The following is a 27,301-nucleotide window of genomic DNA, read 5'->3' on the forward strand; positions in this document are numbered from 1 at the left end:
GGGGTGTCACCAAAAGAAAATTATAATTTGCTAAGCAAGCCCTTTGATTATGACATTGTTGCAGTTAGTCTCCATAACCCTGGTGAGTGGGCTATACATACTATTAAGAAGTGCTACAAAGATCACGCATAAAGCAAATCCACCACCACTGGGTTAGCTGCAAAATGGCACATTGCGCAACCATAAATCATTTGACAATGAAGGCGAGACGCCACGTGTAACCGGAACAGATAGCTTCAACTCCAGTTTTAGATGCCAATGCTCTTTTGGGATCAGATGAAGAGAGGTGGGAGATGAAGAGGATGAGCTGGATAACACAAAGTTGGTCCCAATTTACGCCCCACCACCATATCTTTCCCCACAAGAGCAAGCTTTAGGTATGCTGGAATTTACTGATGATTAATGATGACTTATGCTTGTTTTCTGTTTAATTACAGTGATTCTGAGTATATTTAGTTTATAAAAGATAAGTAAACTGAACTGATAAAAAGTGGTTTAATTCACTTTTCCCCACGTAAGTAAACCTGGGCAGTATAGTTTGGAGAAGGAGGAGGTTATATTTACGGGTCTTAATTATGTAACTGAGTCCTTTGTTTTTGTAATAATTAAATCAAACTTAGTTGATATAAAATTATTAATGGTATTGATTATGAGCTAGTTGGTTTTGATGCAGTGACATACATGGAGAACAACAGAGCAGGAATCACGTGTATGGGTTCATGCTTGACAGAACGTGGCTCCACTCCATTTTTGCCATTCAATTGGCTCTTTGCCTTTGGCTGCTCAACAAGACAATCGGTGTTTAGGTACGCATAGATTATACAGATTACACAGAAAGGAAGTGCTATGATGCTCGATCTCGACAAGAAATTTTTATAAATTTTCAGATCCATTTGTGCAGTTGGATTCTCAGTGTCTTGGTATTTGTATTATATTTTTTTGTTGAAATTTTTGTGTCTTTTGATTGCACCTCCCAATCTTTTGAGATGAGAGTGGATAGTGCGCATTTTGTACTAGGTTTATGATCTCTACATTTTGCCGTGTAAAAAAGAGAATTAATTATTGTTGCTGAGATTGAATTTTTTATTTTTAAAATCATATTTATTGGTCTTTAATACAAGAAGTTTTACAAAATTTAATGGAAGATCTATAACTAATTTCTGAAAATATAATTGTCTCTTTATAATGATCTTCCAATCCTCTGTCCAATAAGTTATACCAATCGAAGAATAATTTTTTGAAGTTGTAAAATTTTTAATTATTTAAGTAATTTTAACTAAATTTCTTAAACATGAGAAAGTAGTTAATATGGGCCTTATATATAGGACAAAAGAAAGTAATATAATATGAGATTTTTTTTATAGTCCCTTTTTTCTCTTAATTCTGCAGGAACTTTAGAACGAATAATTCTAAAAGATTCTGCGGTATATTTGTTTCATTCATTGCATTGGCAATCTTCATATGAATCTCAAGATAACAAATATAAGGTGAGAACGTCACGAACCTTCATATGCTTTAAGAGCCAAAGAGGTAATTAAGCTTTTTAAAAGGGTAAAGATTGAAATGAATGCCACAACAGCAGTCAAACATATTTGGTAGGAATGTGAGATTAATGCTTGATTAAAAAATTGACTGAGAGGAAGAACAGACAATCAACTTGGACCGCTTGAGCGAGAGGAAGAAGCGCACGTCCCTTTGTAATCAGCAAGCTAACATATTGACGAAAGAATAAAGCATCGCGAAATGTTATTAGGTGGCTCGCAACTACGGGGAAGTACTCAGAATAGAAATTAGATAAATGTTACTCCTCTGATTTTAATATAAGATCCATTTAATTAATTTGATTAGATTAAAAAAGTTAGATAAGTTATGTTAATTATAAGAAAATGACATATTTTTCCTAAAATACCATAATCATCTTTTTTAATACCCTCTCTCCCTCTTCTACTTGATTATGGTTGAGGAGTATCCATAGGGTAATTTAGAGAAAAATGATAAATATGAGAAATTGGTCTTATATTTAGGACCAAACCAACTCAAGAATTGGGTCCTATATGAAGGACCGGAGGAGTATTACTTTTGATTTTAAATATAATAACTAGGTAAGAAGTTTATTTTAATTTTAAATATAAGATTCTAATTGATTTTGTTTTTCAAATTTATAATTTTTTATCCATAGTGTCCTTATTGATTACATATAGTAAGGGAATCCACATAAAAAATAATTACAATGCACGTGATTAAAAAAAGTCATTTTAGAAAAAATAACACATTTATTATAAATAATTAATTTAAATATTTTTCTTAATATATACAAATTAATCATCTAATTTTTGTATTAAGATCATGAGATAGTACTGCATATACTATGAGTTGGTTGGGTGAATCTTTATTAAGTTGTCATATATATACATATATATGTATATGTATATTTTATGTAGTATTTCTGACGCTCGAGGCTGTAAATACCGGGCCATATATCATACATGCACGGGCACGATTATTTATTCATTCGATAAGATGTATCCTTCAGAAATGAGTATTTCTCATGTGTGATCCAACAAAACTGGAAGGAGCTAATCCGGCCACATATTTGCTTTGGATTGCTTCCATGGAAACGTGGAAGGGGCCAATTCAACGAAATCTCTTCTGGATTTAACCCCCACCTGACTTGTGAAGATGGAAACAAATTTTGCTTTCCTACATCCCTATATGATTCTCATGATGATGATTTTATATTTTATCTGGAATTTTTGTAAACAAGGCTCTCGTGGAAGTAAAGGAAGCCATAATGCAGTAACCCCACAATTGCAGTATAATTATATATGACGTAAATACCACTCTTGGAAGAAGCTGGAATATAATGCGTGGGATTGAGACGTGTACTAACAAAAACAACATAACAAAATGGCAAAAACAAAGCTCAGGTTAAGAAATTCCGAATATTCATCCGTTTCCTGATCAGCTACAAGAAAGGGACGTCGACTTTGGGCATTAATGAGAATGCTTTGAAAGTATCAAGCATTTGTTTGCAGTGTGTGTCTTCACTTCTAGAGTCAAGATTCAGGCTACCTTTCTCCTCCCTTGTTGCTAGCTAAGTCACTTGTTCCCTTTCATTATTTCTCTTCAACAAAGAAACATTACCTCCAACGATTCGTGATTGCAGAGACTTGGGAAAAACAGAGGAGAAACGATCTCCTAATTAATGGCGGTAAGTGTTCCTAATTATTTTTGGGACTTGGGAACGACATAATTCCAGTCTCGATCTGTTCTACACATGCCATATGTTGAAATGTATATTGAATCAACCTCCTTTCCCTTGCTTAGATTGATTTTGGTTCTTCTTTCTATCTTCATATTTTACATGATTATGGGGGAAAAAACACCAAATCACCTGATTGTAAGAACACCGTAATTTTTGTGAGCATTCACAAGAATGCCTCACATATATACTCTCATTTGATGAGCTCCGATTCATCCTCTCACAAGCATTTCTTCAAACATGTAATGTGCAGCATCGTTCCCACGTGCCAAAGTTCGGGAATTGGGACGCCGACGATGAGCAGTACACAGCATACTTCGAGACTGCACGCAGAGAGAAAGACTTGAATTCGCTGACGATGGTTAACCCAAACGACCCAGAGCAAAACCCAAAGGCCTTCAATTTCTTGACGGGAGCCACCGCCACCACCGGAGGAAGCGACGGCTCCCTCTCCCGCAATTCGAACAGCTCGTTGGGAAGAAGCAGCCGTAGAAGGAACCCTCCTCATCAGAGGAGCAGGGAAAGCTATGGGAGCTTCACACCAGAGTCTGTGAGCTCGAGAAGTAACCATTCCGATCACCCTGTGTTGCAGAGACGCGAGAACAAAAGGAGCATATCAAAAGGAGGTAGTGTTGGTCGTACCGGTAGCTTCTCTTCCTCAAGCCATCATCGACGGGGAGTGGAAGCCATTCTTCTCGTGACTCCGAAGTAAGCATCTCGTTGTTCCAAATCTCACATCACTCTGAAATCTGAAACACTATAAACGTAACATGGATAGGATTGAAAATGATTGCTTGTTAGAAATTTCTGATAATGATTATAAACGTTAAAAGAAGCACGGCCGACTGTGATTTGAAGTGATGGATCACTTGAACTGCAGAATCAGAAGGGAAAAGCAATACCAAATTTGTGAGTGGGATGAAAAAGATCCAAAATCAGGAGAAAGTTTCACAGTGATCTTCAGTAAGCTTAAACAAGAGAAGCATGCTGAGCCTGGTCACCACCCTGATGCGCCTCCACAACCTGTCCATTTCTCAAATGTGCCTAATCAACGTCACGGGCCTTCCCCAAAAACCCCCAGGTCCAAGGTAATCCGTTTAGTTTCTTGTAAACAATTCTTAGGATTAAGGTTAAATTTCAGTATTGAAAAAAACAGTAATGTTACCTCTACAGTTAACTTTTTATTAACCTTCTAATAACAACGTTAATTTTTTAACTGTTACGACGAATTTGCCCCTCTTTAATATTTTTGGAGGGTTATCCGAAAATATTTTCAAATACAAAAGCTTCTAATATAAAATTAAACCTTAACACTAATTTTTATATGCTTGTATGCATATCCATGCTTACTGCACTTTGTCTGGGGAACAAGAAAGGAAGGAACAATTTTTTGCTTTTGACAAAATATTGAATAACATTTAAGAAGACTAGGTTTAAGGTTAAATATTAACTAATTTTAGAAATTTTTATTCAAGATATGTAGCTTTTTTCCCTGTCAAAACAAGTTAGTTCTTGCCTTCCATTGTATTATAAAAAAAAAAAAAGCTTATTCTTACTCATCCAGTTATTATAATTTCATAACTCATTAAATTACAAACATTGAGTTATTTTAAATCAAATTTAAAGAGGATATTAATAGTTAAAAGGAAATTGAGCCATTAAAAACTACAGATATATTTTTTGTTTCATGTCATATTCTTTTTGAAATGTAAATTTTAAAATTTTAAAAGTAAAAGCAACATAAAATATGTCATCTAGTTTTGGCAGAGAATCCAAATTCCACGTCATGAATATTTTTCTTTCCACAAAATATGCTTTCTAACCAGGCTAAATTGATGTGTGCATCTTGATTTTTTTTTTTTTCAAATTTTGCTATATTATATATATAATCTTTTTCTTTTACTAAAGCATATGTTCTATATTTGACATTGTGATACAAATGCAGTATTGTTGCTTTTTCAAGTGAAAACAAACGAACGTGGGGCTGCTATAGTCTGCTTTGATCCGCACAAGCCTTCATGTATAATCATCCTTTTGCAGTATTATATATTTTAATTTTCTTCTTTTTTACTTTCATTTTTTGCCCAGATGTTCTGGTCTTGAATATTTACAACTTACATATTGTTCTTCACAATTATTTTAATCGTTGAATCTTTTGTGAATCATGCCACTTCAGTCCATAAATTAAAAATTTGGGCTTTTAGCCCTGTATGTCTACTAAAGAAATTTAAAAACTTGTGGCCCTGATCAAGTTTCTATTGGGCCGGGCCGAAGTTGGACTGGATTTTACATTAGGTCGAAACCATAAAACTCTAAGCCCATGTCAAGCTGGACCCAGGTCTATCCATTGATCCATAAAAACAATTAGTCAAAACAGAAGGTGATTGCATCCAACCAGTCAACAAAAATTGGTTCAATTAGTGTAATAATTCATATCCTACAAGAACATCTTCAAAACCCATGATTAGTATCTGGAAAAAAAATTTTATTGATTGATACAACTTTAAACATGCTTTTTATCCCATGGTACAACTTTAAAAACCTGCTTTTTAAATTCATTAGTGTAATGGAGGAACGAGAATTAAAAAGAAATTTAATGAGCTGGATTTAAAAAAATAAATAAAAAGGTTATAAAATTTTAATAAAGAAAGAATGTAAGATAAAAGAATGTAAAAAATTAATTGAAAATTATTAATCCTGTTCTTCAATGAAAAATTTGAAAATTACTAAATCTCAAGCGAAGAATTTTTATAAAAATTTATTTTTTAAAACCAATAAAAATTTGTTGTTATTTGTAATCATAATTTTTATGTTTTTTTGTGAGATTTTTTTTTGTAAATTAAATTCATTAAAATTTTTATTCTCATCCCTTCCTGTCGATTTTGGGCACACCAGACGCGCCACGATTTTTGATCAAGTTTTCGGTTTAGTTATTCCCAGTAAAGAGATTTATGATTGATGTCAGATGGTTCCATTACGTGGTGAGGAACTGATTTTGACCGTTTTAGACATTTTAGCGCGCGGGAAACACATGAAAGCTCCGTATGGATGACAGCTAACCACAATTCATTGCCAAAGATCCTCATTAATTATTCTGCTTTTTCATTTATTGTTGTTAATAATCACAGGCAAAAAAAGATGTTGAACACCGAAATTTGTTTCACACAGTTAAAAAAGATTAAAAAAATCAAATTATCTGTCGATTTTAATCTTGATTATTTACATTTACCTTTTTTTATTTTTAAAAAATATCTTAAACTGTACAAAATTTAATATGAAACTTGTTGACTTAATTTATGGAAATTATTCGGAATTTTTTATTTATTTTGGATCTTTGAAGTGGAGCCCAACCAGTTCGGTAGGGTCAGAATGGGTCCCACTCTCGTAACTGACGCCTCGTACTGGCGCTCTAATTTTAAAAGTTTAAAAAGCTCAATTCAAATTGGGCTAAACAGTAAGCACCGGAACCAAAACGTTATCCAGTGGGACCCGCTAACAGCCGCACAGGCGTCAAATCTGTAACGGTCCAGGAACCATCGTTATAAGCCCAAAAGGACCCTTCGTTTTGACACGTTTATCTCCCGTCAAAATCACGCCCACGATTCTAATCATGGTCGGCCGCGCAGCATAGCAAAGCTCGATCTCTGCGCGGAGGCCAACGTTTTGAAAATTGAAGAACGAATCATCTATAAACGTTCTTCATTCGAAGAGCTTCTTGAAGTTCCGAGGAGTAGAGTTTATTCAAAGTTGAAAAATGATGACTGGGAGTGACTGGCTCAGTTCGTGTTCGAAGGAGCAGACGAAGATCTACCAGGAATGGTTTAACTTGGCCGATTCAGGTTTCCTCCTCTTATTCCTGCTCTATTTTTATTTATGTTAACGCATCAGCGGTATTTCAATTTCCTTCACTGTATCGACTTCTTTTCCCTTCTTTTGATGTGTAGATGGAGATGGCCGTATCACTGGTAATGATGCCACCAAGTTCTTCGCAATGTCCAATTTATCTCGTTCTCAACTTAAACAGGTTTATAGCTTCACTGATTTTGTAATTGCTGCGCATTTCCGAATCAACTCTGTTTAATGATGTTTTGGTTTTTAAGTTATTGTTTTGTGAATCATTCTTCGGTGTTCATATAAGTTGTTAACTGAGCATGTTTCACGAATTAATTTGCGAAAAATAACTGATATTGTTTGTATCTCTTAGGTTTGGGCAATCGCAGATACCAAAAGACAAGGGTTCTTGGGTTTCACGGAGTTTGTTACCGCGATGCAGGTTGTTGTGTGTTTGAAGTCCCCCCCCCCCTGTCCATACGGTATGGTTTTATATGAGAATCTGACATTGAAATTATGCTTCTGACATCAAACAGCTTGTTGCCCTGGCTCAAACAGGATATGAACTGACCTCAGATATCCTTAAAAATGAAAGTAAGTTGATTAATGCCTTTAGATGTATCTGTCTGTCAAAATTAACAAAGCAGAAATAAGGTCTTTTGATACTGTGCATCCATTTCCTGATTAATTCACGGGAGAGAGTTTGGGAAGGTTTCTCTAAGGAAAGAAGTATTCGACAATTAAATTATATGGAACATTGAAAGAGCATGGAGATGTTACAAATTCTGTTTTCTTTCATTCTTCTAGAATTGACAAATCAACCAGATAATGATCTTGGGAGGCGGAAACTTGAAGTATTTTCCCATTTATATCAATTTGGATTCGCTTCAAAGAAATGGCTCTTTTGCTTGTTGTAATTTCTTGTCATCGTTGATACTGAATTCATCTTTTCATTCCCACCTTTTGATCCACCTATTTCGCTTCTGTTAGTTACAGTTGACAAGGAAAATATTAAACCTCCAGTGATGAATGGAATTGATGCTTTGCTGGAAGTGAGTACTAAGTTTTGTTTATCTCTCTTGGTACTTAATTAGAGTTTATTATTTCAGTGGATGACTTCTAACCTTCCTCGTCCTCCTTTTCGTTTCCCCCTCTTTCTGGTTTCAGAGAACTAAGAGTTTAACGATCAAAACCCAACCAGAAATAAATGGTAACATACATTATTCTTTTCATAACATACGGCATTGCATTGTTTAATTAACAACTGATTAATTTACTTCATTGATCAAATGTAGGTGCAGCTCAGCCTCAACCGTTGCCACCTTCTCTTCGGCTCGCGTCAAAATCAAAATCCTTAAAGAAGGTGCATCCCACTTGATCCTTCTTTATTTTCCCATCATTTTGTGGTTTTGATTAAAGCCATATATCAGCCTTCAATGCTTGGTTGGCGTATTTCGGTTCCTATCCGATTTTACTCTGGATAATGTGTATTTTCTTAAGATTTAATAAGTGACCTGCTTGATTTGAGATCATTTACTTTCATAATAAATCATATAAGTATTTTCTTTTCTCAGTTACCTCTCCTGTCAATCACATCTATAATTGATGGTTTGAAGAGATTGTACGTTGAGAGGCTTAAGCCACTGGAGGTCACTTACCGTTTTAATGATTTCGAATCTCCCTTGTTGGTAAGTGGCATTCGCCTATCAGTACAAGATGCTAAATTTTGTTATTTAATGGACAAAACACTATTCTAACCTAGTGATGGTAATAGGATATTGTTAAGTTTGCGGGTATTTGTGATTTATCATTTTCAGACCAATAGCGATTTTGATGCTAAACCCATGGTCATGCTTCTTGGTCAATATTCCACCGGAAAAACAACATTCATAAAACATTTGTTAAGATGTGATTATCCAGGTTGGTTAACTTTACACGATCTTAAAAAAGATTCATTATGAATTATTTCAATAATAAAATTACCATACTAATGTAATTTTTTACTTCTCGTTGATCAGGAGCGCACATTGGACCCGAGCCTACAACTGACAGATTTGTTGTTGTCATGGTATAACAAGCATCTGGTGTTTTTCCATTACCTTTAGTAGTCAACAAAGCGCAGATTGTCTTATACTTCATGTGTTTGAACTCATACCTTTATGTGATGATTAAAACAATATCCTTTTATTTATAGTCGGGACCTGATGAGAGGAGTGTTCCTGGAAATACCATAGCTGTTGATGCTGATATGCCTTTTAGTGGTTTAACAAAATTTGGAGGATCATTCTTATCAAAGTTCCAATGTTCTCAGTTGCCACACCCAGTGAGTTTCTTAGATTCTCTGAATTAGGCATTGTACTTCTTAGTTTTGAAATTTTGCCATTTATGAAGCGACTTTTTACTCTCTCAGCTTTTAGATGAAATCACATTTGTGGACACCCCTGGTGTCCTATCTGGAGAGAAACAAAGGACTCAACGAAGCTATGATTTCACTGGTGTTATATCCTGGTTTGCTGCAAAATGTGATCTCATTCTTCTCCTATTCGATCCTCATAAACTTGATATCAGTGACGAATTTAAACGCGTAATTTCGTCTTTACGTGGCCACGATGACAAAATTCGTGTGGTTTTGAATAAAGCGGATCAGGTCGATACTCAACAAGTAAGTAACGCGTTAGTTATCTGCAGCTTAATTCATTATGACCGGGCCTTATTAATATGGTGTCTGACTATGAGCCTTGTGCTGTATTGTAGCTCATGAGAGTTTATGGAGCATTGATGTGGTCTTTGGGTAAAGTCTTGAATACTCCTGAAGTTACGCGTGTTTACATTGGGTAAGTCTGTCGTTAGATGTCTAATGGCTTTAGCTATATCCATCCATTCTCATGCCAAAAATTTATTTGAATAATGGTAACATTTTAGCTCAATCAGTTATTGAGCCAGACCTCTTAGTAAACAATTTATTTAAAGATTTTTGGTTGTTAACAGAGTTGAATGGCAGTTCACAGTTGTGTAATCCATGTAGCCAACATCATCTAGTGGGATAAGACTTGTTATTATCGTAGCATTTTAGTTAAAATTGCATTGAATTGATGGTATGTCCAGATGCCTCTCAATTTGATTTCTTATCATATTTGGAGTGCCCTCTTGTTGGAATATTGGTCAATAAGCAGAGTAAGTTATTTCTCACTCACTCAATGGAAGGCTCTAATTTATATAAAGAGCCATTCACTTCACATGTAGGATGTATGGTGAGGAGGTAGTCTCCTCGGGAGGTTAACACGGTCCTCACATCATATATTGCCTAAAGAGTTTTTAGGGTTATGGTATTCATTTTGTTCACGCCTCTCATAATTTAATGTTTTTTTCGGTGTATGAATTTCACTACTTAATTTTTATTTTTTCCCCATCTTATAGCTCATTCAATGATAAGCCCATAAAGGAAGGCTTCGCTGGCCCATTTGGTGCAGAACTCTTTGAGAAGGAACAAAATGATCTACTTGCAGACTTGGTTGACGTTCCTAAAAAAGCTTGTGATCGCCGGGTATGATATGACACTATTTTGATTAGACCACACAACCTGATTTTTCATACAATTTTAATTGTCAAGTATATTACTTTCATTTAAGGATACAAGTATAATTGGATTTGGATTTGGAATTGGAATGTAATGCAGATCAACGAATTTGTGAAACGTGCTAGAGCTGCTAAGATGCATGCGTACATTATTAGTCATCTAAAGAAAGAAATGCCTGCGATGATGGGCAAAGCTAAGGCTCAACAAAGGCTTATTGATAATCTTGAAGATGAATTTGGAAAGGTTTGTGTCCTATACCTTCATTTCTCTTGGTCAATTCAATCTCATTATTGCGAATTATTTAACTATTCAATAATAAACAGGTTCAAAGGGAGTTTCACCTACCTGCTGGCGACTTTCCGAACGTAGAGCATTTCAGGGAGGTTCTGAATGGATACAGCATTGACAAGTTTGAGAAACTAAAGCCTAAAATGATACAAGCTGTCGACGACATGCTTGGATATGAGATTCCTGAGCTTTTGAAGAAGTTTAGAAACCCTTATGATTGAAGAACGAGGAGCTTCCAGGCCAAAAAAAAAAAAAAAGAACGAGGAGCTGAGAAATTGTGTCTTCATTCGTGGCCTTTTTTGTCATTAAACTGTTTGAGTTTATTCTTAGCATGCAACCCATCTCTAGGTTGTATCGAATGGTTGGATTCATTTATATTCGTGATCTTGTGCCTATACGATGTTTGACATGTCAGTTTGCCCTCTTTCTTTAACAAGAGAGTAATTAATACTCTTTTTTTTTTTTTGAATAAAGAGGTATATTAATAACAGAAGTATTTCCAACAGTTTTGCAGAGAATGAAGCAAAAGCTTAGAAGAAACTACCTCCAGTTGAAAATATAAGCCAAACTTTCTTAAAAAGGTTGGGTTTTTTTTATAAAATAATATTTATTTTTGTCTAAGTATTTAATGAGTTTTTTCTAATTTTATTTTAATATATTTTTTCTCTTTAATTTATTTATTGCATCTTTTACTTATTTTTTTATTAATAAAGGTATATTAAGAAAAATAAATATGTCTTGTATATTTTTTGTTTTAAATTGATTTTAATTGGTTTCTTGACAAATGTAAATGGATAAAATTTAGCTTATATTTTGAACTGGAAGGAATACTAATTAATACCCTATTTAGTCATTAATATCCCATTTAATTACATTATGTGGATTAAGGTAAGAAGTTAAAATTAGTTCACAATTTATTTTTAAAAAAAATTATGTTTTCAAAATTATCCTTTAATTATGGTTAACCTCCATCGTCTACATTATTCAAAAATAAATTGAATAAGGATATTTTTGATAATTTAATCATAAATACTCCTCCATCTGTTCCTCTTTCAAGATTTTGGTCTCGAGATGTTTTACAAACTGTAGGCAATAAAACATAATTAAAAATTATGCTTATAATAAACTGAAAAAATGAGTTAAAAAAGAATATTTCATATAAAATTTTTAGGAAAAAAATGAGAATTTAAAAAATGCTAATATTTCAGTATTGCATAAAATAAATAATTTTTTGAAAAATTGGATGAAACACATTGTTATATGAAGGAATATTTCAGTTAAATATTAGAAGACACTATTTATATCTACAAAGAAAACAAATTAATAACTCAGTCCAAGTTAGAGCAGGAAATCAGAACCCTTTTTTAAATAAATAACACAATTCGAGATGAGAAACATATTTGTAAAATAAAAACAAATCAATATTTACATAAAAAAAAAAGTAGTATAATAACGGGGTTTCTCATTCCACCCTCGTATATATAATTGATAATGACACTACCAAACTCATACTTAACCATTAACACTTTAAATTTTATTAGCAACAACAGTACATAGAAGCAAGAATTAACAGAAGAAACACGAGCTACTTATATACATAATATGAACAAAAAGAAAATGAGCATCTTTTTCAAGCTCCTTGCTAGTTGCAGCGGATGTGAACGGATCTTGTTAAGCGTCTTTATACATCACATTAACCACATCAGCATGCTTCTCTGCAGTTTCAAAGCCGATTTACTCGAACTCCGGGAAGAAGGAAACTCTGATTCTGAAACAAAAGCCTTTCTCCAGCTTCTGCCATTTCAGCATTGTGATCCCAAGCTTTGCAAGCAAAAGACAAGCGGAGTTTCTAGACAGGAACAACGTCAGCATCTTGATTATCATCACATGTGACAACCAGACCATCCACATACATAGGCAGAAGACAACGGACCCATTGACAACCTGTTGACACGGGCTCTGGTGATGGAACAATCATGAGCACATTATCGTGTCGACGAACTACTCCCATCACACTTACGGTGCTTCCTTCTTTGATGTACCTAAAATTTCCCAACTTTACATTTTAAGTATGAAAGAGCAATCACACATGAATCAATGAACTGAGGCTTAATGGTCACAGGATGGTATATATATTCATACCCTTCCTTGAGGCGCATTATGCGGTCATCACTCGAAAGTTTACGGTCTGTGAGCCAGCTTAAGAAATTTGGAGATAACTCTCTGTTCTCATTTGTTACTTCAACTACAGTGGCTGGTTTCACAAAAGGACAAACCTTGGCACCGTAGCCTGCTTTTACTAATGCCCTTAACCCAGACTGGAAATCTGATAAGTAGAAGTCTGCTACATATTTCTGCTCAAAGAAAACAATAGATTTACTGGTATTGGGTATGGAAAACAGCCCTACCACATATGTCGATCAGGATGTGGCTAAATATGTGAGCGTACGTAAGTATTAATTTATATGTACAGGTAGATATATAAATTCATGATGTAGCAGTTTCTCTCCTCTATGGGAGTTCTCAAGCACTGAAAAACACGTTAAAACGAATAAATCTCTGAGCTTGCTGACAAACAAGAGATGTGACATGGGTGAGTGGACATACTGATTCAGACAGGTAACAGAGCACACTAAAACACTAAAATGTGGGATAAATGAAGCCAAATGTAAGTTCAAAAATTCTTAGTTGTTCGGAAGAGTTAAAATGACAAAAAAGGTTATAGTCTTGTAGTGATGAACCCTTCCCCAAATTTCCACTCTCTGGACTAGGTAAACAAAGCAGGCACACCAATTCTCTCGCACAAAGAACTTGTTCTTATGGACAAAAGCGGTATTTGTGACATGGGATTATAAGCATCCTAAACGACACAATAATATTGATTGCCTGTTGGTCTATGTCACAGACTCATGGTAAAATGTTCCATCAACAGGTTTTAGAGTCACTTAAGAAACGAGATGTCCCTACACCACGTGCCTTGTTTGAGTTTTATCAATCATCATTGCTCGATCCAAAATCAGTTGACATAAAGCATCAATTAAGTAGTTCAATAAACTAACCTCAGAATACCTTGAACCCCAAGTAAAAGAGCGGTGTTTAGGATTTGCAGATTTCCCTCCCCATCCTCTGTATTCATATAATTCTGTCGAGACATGTACACATCTAGGTACTTTTTGGTAGGAAGACTCCAAAGGAATACTGCCACAGGTTACAACCTACATGAAGAGACCAGAGGCATATGAAAAGGCAAAATTTTTGTCCTGATGTAGAAATTTAAACTTAAATCACATTCGCTTTAATAGCATTGATATCAATGGAATATATTGCATGATATTGCAAAAGCTCTGAATACTTTCAGTGATGACCAAAATTTCAGATGGTGAAAGAGATGGAAAAAGAACCGAACAATGCAGCAAAATGGATGCGTAAAAGCTTTCCAATTATGTGGCTTCGACTTCCCTAAATTCCAGAATGCAAGAAATTAATAAAGTCAAGGTTAAGAATCAATCACTTTAATGCATTGTAATTGTAAAGAAACATTGCTCTAGAGAATTCTGTCCATTAACCCTTCAAGAAGCAAGTATCTGGTCCATTCTGACCCTACCTTGTAAATGCACCTCACACGCCCCCCCCCCACCGGAAAAAAAAAAAAAACCAAAAAAATTCTATGCTCAATTCATGCATCAAACCAAACCTTCTGGCATTGTTATTATTGCCCCTACTTCTTTCTTCATTTTCCCACTTCTTCTTCGGAAGTGCAATCTAATATCTAGGACACTGGTAAACCCCAATCGGCAACCACTCATCATTAGAATAATCACAAAAGGGAGTCGCCATCATTATTATATATCCATCCGTCATACAGCATTCAAATCCATACCTAACAAACAAATTTACCCATCCATTATTAAAAAAAAAAATCAGCTTAGATCATTGCAATCTCAATAAAATCAGAGGACAACCAATTACCAGATACCACCATTAAGCATTGGCGAGTCATTGTCTGAAGAAAAGAAACGCTTGGGTCAACAATATAATGAAAGAATTAACAATAAGCACAGATGAAATTACCCCGGTGACCTTCACGTACTGTCCATCAATGGCGCCCCTAAGCTCAGCATCAGGATACCGTTTTACAAACCCTAACAGCCCTCGTCTCCCCCAAGCGCAGTTCCAAACAAACAAAACCAGAACCGGCACGGCAATTCCCCCAAGAGCCACCAGAATCGCCGCTTTCTTCACCGCCACCATCAGAAACGCCCCCACAAGCAGGCCCATTGCAACCAACACCATGAATACCCACACAAACGCTTTAGAAAGCCTGAAACCGACATTCATATCGTCGTTCAAGCTCGTCACGGCGGAGCCGTAAACCGCCTTCCCGATCGAACCCGGTTGTTCAAGCTGACCCGACCTCCTCCCGCCATCCGAGGAACCCATCGGGCCGGATCCTGCTGGACCCGAGGTGATGAGAACTGTGGGCTGAAGCGGAATCGAGCCCGACGTCTTCTTCGGCATCGGACCCGAACCGCTGTGCCTCCCTATCGGACCAGAGCTGGACGCGGATCGCACCTGCCCACTGCTATGCTGAGATGACGAAGAGGGACGCGAAGATTTCAAAGGAGGCGCATTCGAGGATGGGATATCAAACATTTTACCAAGCTCGCCCGATTTCTTAGGGTCACCGCCGGTGTAAGGAACGGCGCGTGACGCCATTGTGGGTTGGCGCTCCTTGAGCTGCTCGGGTGGACCCGAGACGTACAGCCCACTACTGAGCTGGTGCGAAGGGGTTCGGCTCCCCATTTCAGAGAGAGAGTAGTTGCAGAACGAAAAGGGTGAAGAACTTCCTCGCTGCTCCAACTATACTGGGGTGAGTGACTGCGAGTGAGTAGGTGGGGCGTGATGATGGCGGAAGTGGAGTGAGGGGTAAGAAGAAGAGGAAGAACGGGGAGGTCCTTTGGAATTGCGGAAATGGGAGTGGGATTCCTGATAATGACACCTGTATCCTTGTCTCTCAAAATGGTACTCCCTCCGTTCCTTATTATAAGAGACAAATAACCGAAATACGTTAATCAAAAAAATAGTTAAAATTAGTTAAGAGCAATTAATGTGTAAAAAGTATAATTTTTTTTCAAAAATGCCCTCATTAATAAGGAGAGAGAACATGAGAGAGAACAATTAAATTATTAAAAGAAAGAGAAGTAGGAGGGAGAGAGAGTGTGAGTTGAAGATAATAAATATGGGTAAAATAGGAAATCAATACAAAAAAGTAGAGACAACTTGTAAGTGTCTCTTATATATAGGAACATGCTATAAGCATCAAATGTCTCTTATAATAAGGAACGGAAGGAGTAGTTATGTTGAAGCCGAGTTAAAACACAAATTTGTCTTAAAAATTTTTATTCACCAAGCGCCAGTATTCAAAAATATTTTATGTAAATTTTATTAAAAGTTTAAAACCATAATAATATTATTTTTATTATTAAAAATTTTAATAATTAATTTTTTAAAAAATTTTAAGATAAATTTGTATTAAAAAAACTTACAAATATTTAGTACTCATAAATAAAAAATTTTAAAATAAATTTATACTTTAACCTGCTAAAATTTGAGTTTCATTTACATGAATTAAAAAAAAAAAAAAGAAGAGGAGGGGCGTTTGCCTTGGAGAAGATTTCTCTTGGCTTACTGACACGAGTTTAGATAGATTGTCTGCTCCCTATTTCTATACAGGGGATCTATAAATAATTAAACCAAACTGTTGATGGATCAGAATGTTACAAAATCACGCCACGTATGAGGGGTTAAATTCGTGCGAGTCATCTTTCCTTTCAGAAAAGCAAAGTATGCATCTATAAAATACTCCTCCGATCCTTAATATAAGACCTATTTAACTAATTTGATTAGATTAAGAAAGTTAGGTAAATTGGTTAATTATAAGAAAAGTGACACATTTTTCCTAAAACACCATAATCATCTTTCTTAATACCCCATCTCCCTCTTCTATTTGATTATAGTTGAGGGAGTATCTATAGGGGTAATTTAGAGAAAATTGATAAATATGAGAAATGGGTCTTATATTTAGGACTAAAACTAACTCAACAATTGGGTCCTATATTAAGGACCGGAGGAGTATATTTTTTAAAAGAAAACAGGCTTAGGTAACTTTTACAGAGAAAGTAAAAAAGAAATGAATCACTCAAAAAAAAAAAAGAAAAAAGATAGAGTTGATGCCCTTAAATTGAAGGCTCAGAAAACTAAGCCGTGTTTATTTTCAGAGGTAAAACGAGTTTGGCTTCAAATTAAGCACCCGCCATATGCCATGAAACAGGAACCTAATTAGTCTTACTCAAATGTTTCTTCGTTTATTTAATGGCCTGCTAGCCTAACGACGTAAAAATTCTCTTGTGTAAAAAATCATGAGTTCAATTTCGCTTAAAATTTCATGTCATTAGTCTTTACTTTTCTTTCTCAAAAAAATAGTTGTTGGTTTAGACATTTTACTCCTTGTTTGGATAAAAAGAATAAGAGGAAAGAAGATAGAGAGAGAGAACAAAAAAGAGGAATAATTATTTTTTTCTAACATATTTATTTCATTTACTGTAAAAATACTTTTAAAAGTATGATTTTGTTTCTACTCAAACACCCTTTTAGTTTAATTAATCATCTGCTAGCCTGACAACATAAAAATTCTTTTTATGTGTTAAAAATCAAGAGTTCAATCCCGTTTATAATTTTGAAAGTGTTTAGATGGAAACAAAATTATAATTTTAAAAGTAATCTTATTATATACGAAATAAATATGTTAAAAAATTTATCTTAATTTACTGAAAAGTACTTTCTAAAAGTACTTCTATATGCTTATCCAAACACTCCCGAATTCATGTCATTAGTCTTTACTCTTTTAGCTCAAAAAAAAAAAATTGTTGGTTTAGACATTTGACCTCCTGTTTGGATAAAAAGAATAGAAGGAAAGAAAACAGAGAAAAAGATAACAAAAAAAAAACAACCTTTTTTTCTAATATAAGATGAGAAGGAAAAACCAGAAGGGAAATGGGTCCTCAAAACCAACATTTTTCCCCACAAACAAATCCAGCGAGTGCTTTGGTCGTTTACAATTTTCACTGAGCAATGCCACGAAACAAAATCCATGTCACTGCCAACGTTTTTTGTTCTCTTTGTTAACAATATAATGTGCACGTGTCCTCCAATAATGCCTCTTCCTGGTTATCTCCGCTTTTTCCCGCGCAAAGCTGAACCTTTTAACACGTGTCGAATTCTAAGCGGCTAAGATTAATCCAATGAATGTTATTGTCGGCAACATCTCTCTTCTCCTTTTTCACGGGCATAGGATCCACGCCCATATTCTCCCGCCGCATGGCGCATGCTTTTTTATTTGTTTATTTATTTTCCCTGACTCACTCTGCCTTTTTAGTTTTTACCCTTTCAGTAAATATTTGTCCAATTTATTGGCAGTTAAATTAATTAATTACGTGTATTTGCGCAAATTCTAAGATTTCAGCTTGCTCATGATTTTTTGGCCCCCAAAAAAAAAAAGCCTTGCACATGATTTCATTTTATTTTAGAGAATATTGTTGAATTTTTTAATGAGATGAACTTTGCATTGTAATAGAAGGAATTTAGCTTCAAATTTTAGGCACGCTTTTTACTACATGTATTAACGTCAAATGCCGGATTGCATGAGCTCCCTCAAAATTAAGAGGATGTTTAAATTACCGCTCCTTAATAGAAGATCTTGTTTGACTTTTATTTTGATTCTAAATATAAAATTTTAATTTACTTTGCCTTTCATTTTTTAAAATGGTCCTTCTAATAATAATAGTTCTAACTAATAAACTTGATTATTAAAGATATTTTAAAAAAAAACAACACCTATATTTATTTAATCTACTCGTATTAGTTAATTAGTTTAGTTTTTTAAAAGTAGCTTTTAGGAGTTACCATTCTTTTTCTGCTTGTCATTCTGTTAACCTGCACCCACCAAAGATGCCAAGCAAATTGATTTTTATTCAGTTCACATGTTCCTTTTTAAAGCAAACACACCATTACTAGAATATCATTTCTCCAATTGTATATACCTAATTTAGCCTTACGTATGAGAAATGAGGTGCGCCATTTATTGTTTACGTGTGATACATTTTGTTGTAATTTTTAAATAAATGTGTATCTATATAGATAAAGAAGGACATGGGTGAATGTTATTTTGTAAATGTAGTATAATTAAAAAAAACTTATTATTTTATGAGGAACTTGTGCTCGTATATATTCAAAGATAAGTAAAACAAGCAATTGATTTTAGAGAAAATTCCAGAAAAGGTCCCTCGAATATATGAAATCCCAGATTGGGTCCTGAAATTTTTAAAATGACAGAAAGGGTCAGTGAACCAATCTGTCATTTGTGAAATTAAGACCAATTGACAATTTTACCCCTGACTAAGTAAGTAGTTATTCTCTACACAAATCTAGGTAACGCTTACAATGTTCTAGTGATTACAAGATTAGTTATAGTTAATAATTACAAGATTAGTTGTAGTTAATAATAAGGTGCCTGACTATGAAAAAGTGAGTAGTTATTCTCTACACGAATCTAGGTAATATTTACATTGTTCTAGTGATTACAAAATTAGTTGTAGTTAATAACAAGACACCTGAATATGAAAAAACGAGTAGTTATTCACTATATGAATTTAGGTAATGCTTAAACCCTTATAGTAATTTCTTAAATCATTGTAGTGAATGAATACAAATGAGGGCAAAATTGTCAATTCTTCTTAATTTGTCAAATGACAGATTGGATCACTAATCCTTTCTGTCATTTTGGAAATTTCAGGATTCAATCTGGGATTTCATATATTCGAGGGACCTTTTCTGAAATTTTTCCTTGATTTTATATATGCACGAAACAGAAGATATTGGATGATCGTTTTAAATTATATGCCTAGAACTGATAACTCTATGCTGACGTCTTCATTTGTAAAGAAAATTATTACATATTTGATCACGTTCCATCTCCGTGTAACTGAGATGGATGGAAATTATTGAATGAATGGTATTCAGTTTTTACTAAAAAAAAAATTGATATTTAAACATTTTCTTGTCGGTTCAGTTACATCAATTAGGCATCACCCGTAAATTTTATCGAAAATATATTAATTTATATATAATAGGCTAAAAGACAAATTTTGTTAATTTGCTTTAGACCAGGTGTCACATGGAAAAAGGACAGCAGAAATGTAAGATTTTATTTAAAGACAAATATATTTCAATTTTGATTATTTAATAAATTATTAAATGGGTCCTACCTATTATTTATTAGATCCTCTTCCACTGCTTGTTGGTCTTTCTGGCTTCCATAATTGCTCTCACTCCCAAACGATGAAGGTTGATGATGTGGTTCCACTGCTTCCGGTGCCCCCCGTCCCCATCGATTTGAAAATTAAGTATATCTGATAAATACTCTTTTAGTTATTAATATAAAACGTATTTAACTAATTTGATTAGATTAAAAAATTAGGTAAGTTAGTTAATTATAAAAAAGTGACATATTTTTCTTAAAACACCATAGTCATCTTTCTTAATACCCCTTCTACTTAATTATGGTTGAAGGAGTATCTATATGAGTAATTTAGAGAAAATTAATAAATATAATAAATGAGTTTTATATTTAAGACTAAAACCAATTTAATAATTGGGTTTTATATTAATAACCGGAAGAGTATATTTTTATCTGATAATTCAAATTTATATCGAAGTTCTTGTCCTTTTTTGCCCTCAACACCAACGTTTTTTTTTTTTGGGGTGGGGGGATGTGAGTGGCACCCAAGTGCGGAAAGGGAAAGAGAAAAAAAAACCGTCTTGCTTGTTAAAATGCTTCTCACGAATGAGAACTCAGTCGGGAAACTTTGTGTTTCAGTTTTATACATTTCAGTAGTAACTTTTTTAAAAAATTGTAAGAGAGAAAAAAATAATGATTTTAAAAGGATTGTTAGATCACAATTTACTTTCTTTTGCCAACAGATCATAATTTATTTGTATATTATATAAACTCTAACATGTTTAAAAAGATTCATAAGTTATGAACAGTGTCATTCATTTACCTAAATCCTATACAGAAATTCACACACACTAGTGATGGTGTGAACAAAAAAAAAAGGAGTAATTTTTTCTGCTTTTTAAGTTTGTCTTTTAAAAATTAAATTGGAGGGTTAATTTTAATTGAGGCCAACTAAAAAGATTCCTGCGTCCAAATTTCAGTGGAAAGAAGTGGCAAGAATTTCTGGAGGAGATAGACAATCACATTCACATTCCAGTTCCATACAAGAATAGATGGGACCCGTACTTCCCAATGCCTAAAATGTGTCAAAAAAAATCTGAATTTTAATCGATTTTAAGTCAAATATTTTAGTTCAATTTAAAATTTAAATAAACGTACTTCCATACATATTTTGAAAATATTTTTTGCAACACATATTTTTAAAGCTTATAATCTTATGCCTTCTACCAAAAAAAATGTTTAAGAGTTTCCCTATTTATATGTATTTATGCAGGTATTTTTTGGTTATAAAAAATTTAGGTGAATTGGATCTCAAGAGCTTACTAAGGTCGAGACATACTTTCAGGCTTAAAAAATAATTATAAAGGTACTTACAAATCATTCATCAATAAAGTTCTTACATCGACAGTGGGATTTTAACTCACAATGCTTTTAAAAACCTTGATTCTTACACACGGGTAAGAAGAGCTTAAATGTAAATTTATTTAGGAAGTTTTCACTCAAAAATGGTGAGTACTCGGAATTATTTTTGTGCACATTTGCACAAAAAATTTAAAATCATAACAATATTCTTATTATTATTAAAAAACTAACATTAATTGTTAGAATAATAATATTGGTGGTTAATATTTTTTTTTTATAATAATTGGTGGTTAATATTTTTAACGGCAGAAGACGATATTACTACGATTTTAAATTTTTTGGACAAATTTGCTTTTAACAAAATTTCAAGTACCTAATGCTATTAAGTAAAAACTTTTGATCAAATTTACACTTTAACCCAAGAAAATGGTTGATGTATAAGTAACAAAGTTTACGACCAATGGAGGATTGGATCTATCAGAAGACATTAGACTCTCATAATATAATGTGTCAATATTCACATCTTACTCGAAGAGACATTCACATTTAATACATAACAACACTTCGAATGGATTACTTCCAATAAATATATATATGTCAAGGCGAAAAACATGGTGTCCATTAGTTGCGTTGCTTGTCAACTATAAATAATAAAGCTGTTTGCCCCAAACTATATATAAAGTACACATCTAGTCTTATTTATAGAATAGAGAGAAGATATTTTTTATTTTTATTTATAGGTTAATGAGAAAAAATTTTTATATGAATGTACAATTTTATCTTTTATTTATTATTTTATTGATTTTGTTTATATAAGATATAATGTATATTAAATATAAATAAAGTCAAAAGTTATTGAATTTTACATGAGAGTTAATAAAGTTTAAAGTTTTTCTCGATTTATGTGAAATATGTTAGAAGTAGTTTAAAAATAGGATTAGATGAGTATATTTTTTGCCATAATATTACACAAAAACAATGGAATTTGCATTTTAGTTACAGTTATTTTTTAATGATTTGGTCAAAATCAAAGTGTTTAATTTTGATTCTCATTTAATACTACCTCCGGTCATAAGTATAAGAGCCAGTTGACTAATTTGAGAAAATTAAAAAAATAAGTTAAATTAGTTATTTGTAATAAATAAGTATTGTCTTTTCTAAAATATCCTTACTAATCAAGTGTGTTGGCTAAAACTATTATTATTAAAAGAACGATATTGGAAAAAATATACAAATATTAGAGACAAAATGGATTGAGGTTTTATATTTAGAAGCAAAATAAAAATCAAACGAGGTCTTATATTAAGAAGCGGAGGGTAGTATGCATTTGCAAGTATTTATGACATTCAATGATGATACTTTAAGTGAGAGAAATACAATTTATTTAGAACAAAACAAAATGAAACTGGGTTTTGATTTATTTTCTTTATATTTGTTTGATGATACTTTAAACAGACATCCAACTTTTTTGGGGGAAATTTCACATGAACACGGATCTAGGGGTTAAATAGGGCCATAACAAGTACTTCATCGGTCCTAATATATGAGACCTCTATATTCTAGTATAAGAGTCTTATATTTAGGATCAGAAGAGTATTATCATTTAAGGTCCGCTTGTTATGAGGAAAATGAAAAAAATAAAAAATAAAAGAAAATTTTTAATGAACTCAGTCTAAACAATTAAAAAAGTGGAATTAAAAATTTTAAATTATTTTTATTACTCTTTTGTATTATTTTTTTCTTTAATTAAAATTTTAAAATCCCACTTCTAATTTTTTAAAATAAAATTTATTAAAATTTTTCTTCTCCTCCCCTCTTCTCTGTTTCCCTTACAACAAACAATGACTTGAGTAGTGTTCTGGATATAGGAGTACAGGTAAATTACTTATCAGCAAGATTCTTTCTTACATTAACAAATAATTTTTTGACCAAAAAAAAAAAGAATTCAAATTTATACCCTCATGAAATACTCTTCTTGTCTCTTATTATAAGATTTTTTTAACTAAATTTTACGGTTTAAGAAAACAGTTAAAATTAGTTAAAAGCAATTGATATGTAACAAATACAATTTTTTTGTCAAATATACCCTTATATATAAATGGGTAAATGTGAGAAAGTAATGGTGAGAAAAAAAAAAAGAATATATTAAATATATTAAATTAGGAGTAAAACAAGTAATAATACATTAAATGTTCAAATAAACTCAAAAAAGATCTTATAAAAAAACAGATCCATTTAAAAAATTAAATTTTATAATAAGAGACGGAAGGAGTATACAAGTCACATTCTTAATAAATACATTAACATGAACGGGTGAATAAAGACAGCAAGGTGACAATTTTAACCAATTTTAACGGGTTTCCAAAAACACTAGGGCCAGCTATATCTATCATGTTTAGCATGTACTGTGCCCATCTCAAACTAAATAACTAATTTATAAATATTAAAAAATTAATTAAATTAGTTATTATTTATAATAAATAAGTATTATATTTTTTAAAGCATTCTTGTTAATCAAGTGTATTAAAATACAGCTATTATAGAGATTACTTTTTAAAAAAATAAAATTAATTAAAATTTTATATCTGGAGCCAAATTTAATTTCTAAAATAGAGGTAGCAATATTTTACCTCTCAGCCTTAGGCCAAAATAACGTTGCGCGTCAAACACTGGACGAAGAATTAAGCGTCGTGGATCTCAATTAGCATGTGTCTATCCTTTTTCATGGGAGGAGTCATTAAAACATACTCCTCCGGTCCTTATTATAAGATCCAATTTAACTTTTTATTTGGTCCTAATTATAAGACTCCAATCCATTTTATCTCTTATATTTATGCATTTTTTTCCAAGATAATCCTTCTAATAATGATAGTTTTAGCAATATACTTAATTAGCAAGGATATTTTAGGAATGACAACACTTATTTATTATAAATAACCAACTTAACTTACTTCCTTAATCTCCTCAAATAAGTCAATTGGGTCTTATAATTAGGACCGGAGGAGTAGTTTTGATTAGATAAAAAGTTAATATAATCTTTAGTCTTTTAAATTTATTTTTATTTTAGTTTGATCCCTTAAGTTTCAAATTATAAGTTTTTATTCCTCAAAAGGAAAAATAGTTCAAATTTTTATTGGATTATAATGACTAATATTTTAAATGAAATGAAACTTAAAAAAACAAAACCTATAATTTAAAACTTAACAAATTAAAACAAAAAAAAATTGAAAGGACTAAGAATTATATTAACTCTTAAATAAATCTAAGAACTAGTTAAATCAACAAACACGGGTCCCTAACATAAGGGCTGATAAAGCAATTTGTTTTTATTTTAAATATAAGATATTAATTTATTTTGTCTTATAAATTTATAATTTGTTAAGTTAACACAATAATTGGTTCTCATAATTTGCCTTTATTTTGTTTTGATATTTACAGTTTCAAATCATAAGTCTAATTTCTCAAGAGACAAAATAGTCCTTATTCTTATTAAAATAACATTTTATATAGAAAAACTTAGAGACTAAAAACAAATGATCTGAAACTATAAGAATTGAAAGTAAAATAAAGACAAATTTTGCATACCAAATATTATATTAACATTTTTTTTAAACTCTTCCTATTAGCATAGCAGCATGTATTAAAAAATATTTTAGAAAAATTAAAAATTTTGCAAATAGTTAACATAATTATTTTTTAAATTTTTATAAATTAATTATCTAATTTTTATATTTTCAATCATAATATGAACTAGGAAAACTTTGGTGGTACTCCCTACCATATTATATTGGCTCCTATTACTGTTTTTATTTGGGCCTGAAACTCCTGTTACAGCTGTTTCCATATCGCTTTTTAATTTCATTTTCAAACTATTTGTTCTTCGTCTGATTCAAGTTAAAATGCTCTCACAGCATTATACACGTTAGAATTAAAATAAAAATCAAATAAACTCTTATATTTAAAATCAAAAGTAATACTTTTCATTTGTCATTTTTTTTGTTAGTAGCAGCACCAGAATAAAGAGAGGCCCAAAAATAGACCACACAAAGCACCAGAATAAAGGGGCCCCTAGCATCTACCTCTTGCACATGTTACAAAATACTCTTTCGGTCCTTAATATAATACTCCTCCGGTCCTAATTATAAGACCCAATTAACTTATTTGAGGAGATTAAGGAAGTAAGTTAAGTTGGTTATTTATAATAAATAAGTGTTGTTATTTCTAAAATATCCTTGCTAATTAAGTATATTGGCTAAAACTATCATTATTAGAAGGATTATCTTGAAAAAAAATGCATAAATATAAGAGAGAAAATGGATTGGGTCTTATAATTAGGACCAAATAAAAAGTCAAATTAGGTCTTATAATAAGGACCGGAGGAGTATCTAATTATTAAGTTAGTTTAGTCCTAAATATAAAACTAATTTTTTACGTTTATCAATTTTCTTTAAATTACCTTTATGGATACTCCTTTAACTATAATCAAGTAGAAGAAGGAGATGAGGTATTAAGAAATATGATTATGGTGTTTTAGGAAAAACATGTCGCATTTCTTATAATTAACTAACTTACCTAACTTTCTTAATATAATCAAATTAGTTAAATGTGTTTTATATTAAGAACTGAAAGAGTAGTAGGATGCTAAAATTGGAGATATTCAGCTTCCTGTTATCATGTACCAAAATAAAAACACCGTTAGAGTTTTTTTTTTGTTTTTTCCTCCTGGGAAAATTACTCATAGGTACTTGCAAGTGAAAAAACCTAAACATAAATAGGTCTCATATTTCACTTAATACTAGTAGTTTACAAAAATTTAATAACCATATCTCATATTTAGGACCAAATTTTATATTTATGACGAGAGAGATAATAGCACAGTTCGATTTGTAAATATGAAAGTATGATTGGTAGATATTAAATATATTGGGATCTGTTAGTATGAAATGAAATTTGAGGGGCTTATTTATATTTAATTTTCGTACATAAGATTTTTGGGTAATTTTTCCAAATATGAAAATAGATACAATAAATTATTCCGAAAACCCTAAACTCATCCCAATGTTAAAAGACTAAAATAATGTTAGGTGGCTACTTAATCCACAGGCATACTTGTATGCTTTTTAATATTAGTATTTAGTAATGCAATCTACGTATCTATACCAGTATTGTAAATATCAACTTAATTAAAATGAGATTAACTAAATTTTGAATAAATGATGGGGACCACAAAGTGACAAAGTATGATATACTCCTCTAATCCTATTTATAGGGCGGAGAAAGAATTTTTTCTGATCCTATTTATAAGTTACTTCATTAAATTTTCAATTGTCTTTCATTTTTTACAGTGTAGGTAGTTATCTTTTTTGAAAGTGTATATATTAAATATGAGTAAAATTGAAAAGTTGTTATATTTTAATGGAGAGTAAATATATTTTAAGGTTTTTCTAGTCTATATGAAATATGCTGAAAATGTCTTATAAATAGAACTGAAAAGTAATGTTTTTCCTTGAGCCTAACTTTTGGAATCATAAAAAATTAAATGCTCTTTATATTTTGATTTGGAAAGTAAAATTATAAAGGTACTCATAAAGAATGGTATTTAATGATTTTTATCTTAAATAAATGTAAAAGTACACTGAGATCGACAGTTGCGGTGCTGCCACTTGGCTGGTCGTTTGGTCTTGGG

General features: G+C 32.4%; 3 protein-coding genes across 3 annotated transcripts; 2 read left to right on the plus strand and 1 right to left on the minus strand.

Annotated features, from left to right (window-relative positions):
• The first annotated feature begins 2,849 nt into the window (after positions 1–2,849).
• On the plus strand, positions 2,850–3,974 carry LOC114753409 (NOI-like protein). Its single transcript, XM_028942097.1, has 2 exons — positions 2,850–3,211; positions 3,516–3,974. Exons 1-2 carry the CDS (start codon positions 3,206–3,208, stop codon positions 3,972–3,974), a joined length of 465 nt encoding a protein of 154 aa, XP_028797930.1. The 5' UTR covers positions 2,850–3,205.
• Positions 3,975–6,923: 2,949 nt separating this feature from the next.
• Positions 6,924–11,372, plus strand: LOC114753408 (EH domain-containing protein 2). The gene is made up of 16 exons (XM_028942096.1): positions 6,924–7,101; positions 7,207–7,286; positions 7,467–7,535; positions 7,630–7,687; positions 8,084–8,145; positions 8,261–8,303; positions 8,389–8,456; positions 8,668–8,781; positions 8,911–9,013; positions 9,112–9,161; positions 9,288–9,416; positions 9,504–9,755; positions 9,848–9,927; positions 10,511–10,637; positions 10,770–10,913; positions 10,994–11,372. The coding sequence occupies exons 1-16, from the start codon at positions 7,017–7,019 to the stop codon at positions 11,177–11,179; spliced, it is 1,650 nt and encodes a 549-aa protein (XP_028797929.1). The 5' UTR covers positions 6,924–7,016; the 3' UTR covers positions 11,180–11,372.
• A 1,322-nt stretch (positions 11,373–12,694) lies between these two features.
• LOC114753411 (uncharacterized membrane protein At1g16860) lies at positions 12,695–15,863 on the minus strand. Its single transcript, XM_028942100.1, has 4 exons — positions 15,030–15,863; positions 14,018–14,173; positions 13,101–13,312; positions 12,695–13,000 (listed from the first exon to the last, which is right to left on the minus strand). The coding sequence occupies exons 1-4, from the start codon at positions 15,759–15,761 to the stop codon at positions 12,808–12,810; spliced, it is 1,293 nt and encodes a 430-aa protein (XP_028797933.1). The 5' UTR covers positions 15,762–15,863; the 3' UTR covers positions 12,695–12,807.
• Positions 15,864–27,301: the final 11,438 nt, after the last annotated feature.

Source organism: Neltuma alba, unplaced genomic scaffold (genome assembly GCF_004799145.2).
Source record: "Neltuma alba isolate B1F8T4 unplaced genomic scaffold, ASM479914v2 tig00007912_pilon, whole genome shotgun sequence".
NCBI classification, from domain to species: Eukaryota; Viridiplantae; Streptophyta; class Magnoliopsida; order Fabales; family Fabaceae; genus Neltuma; species Neltuma alba.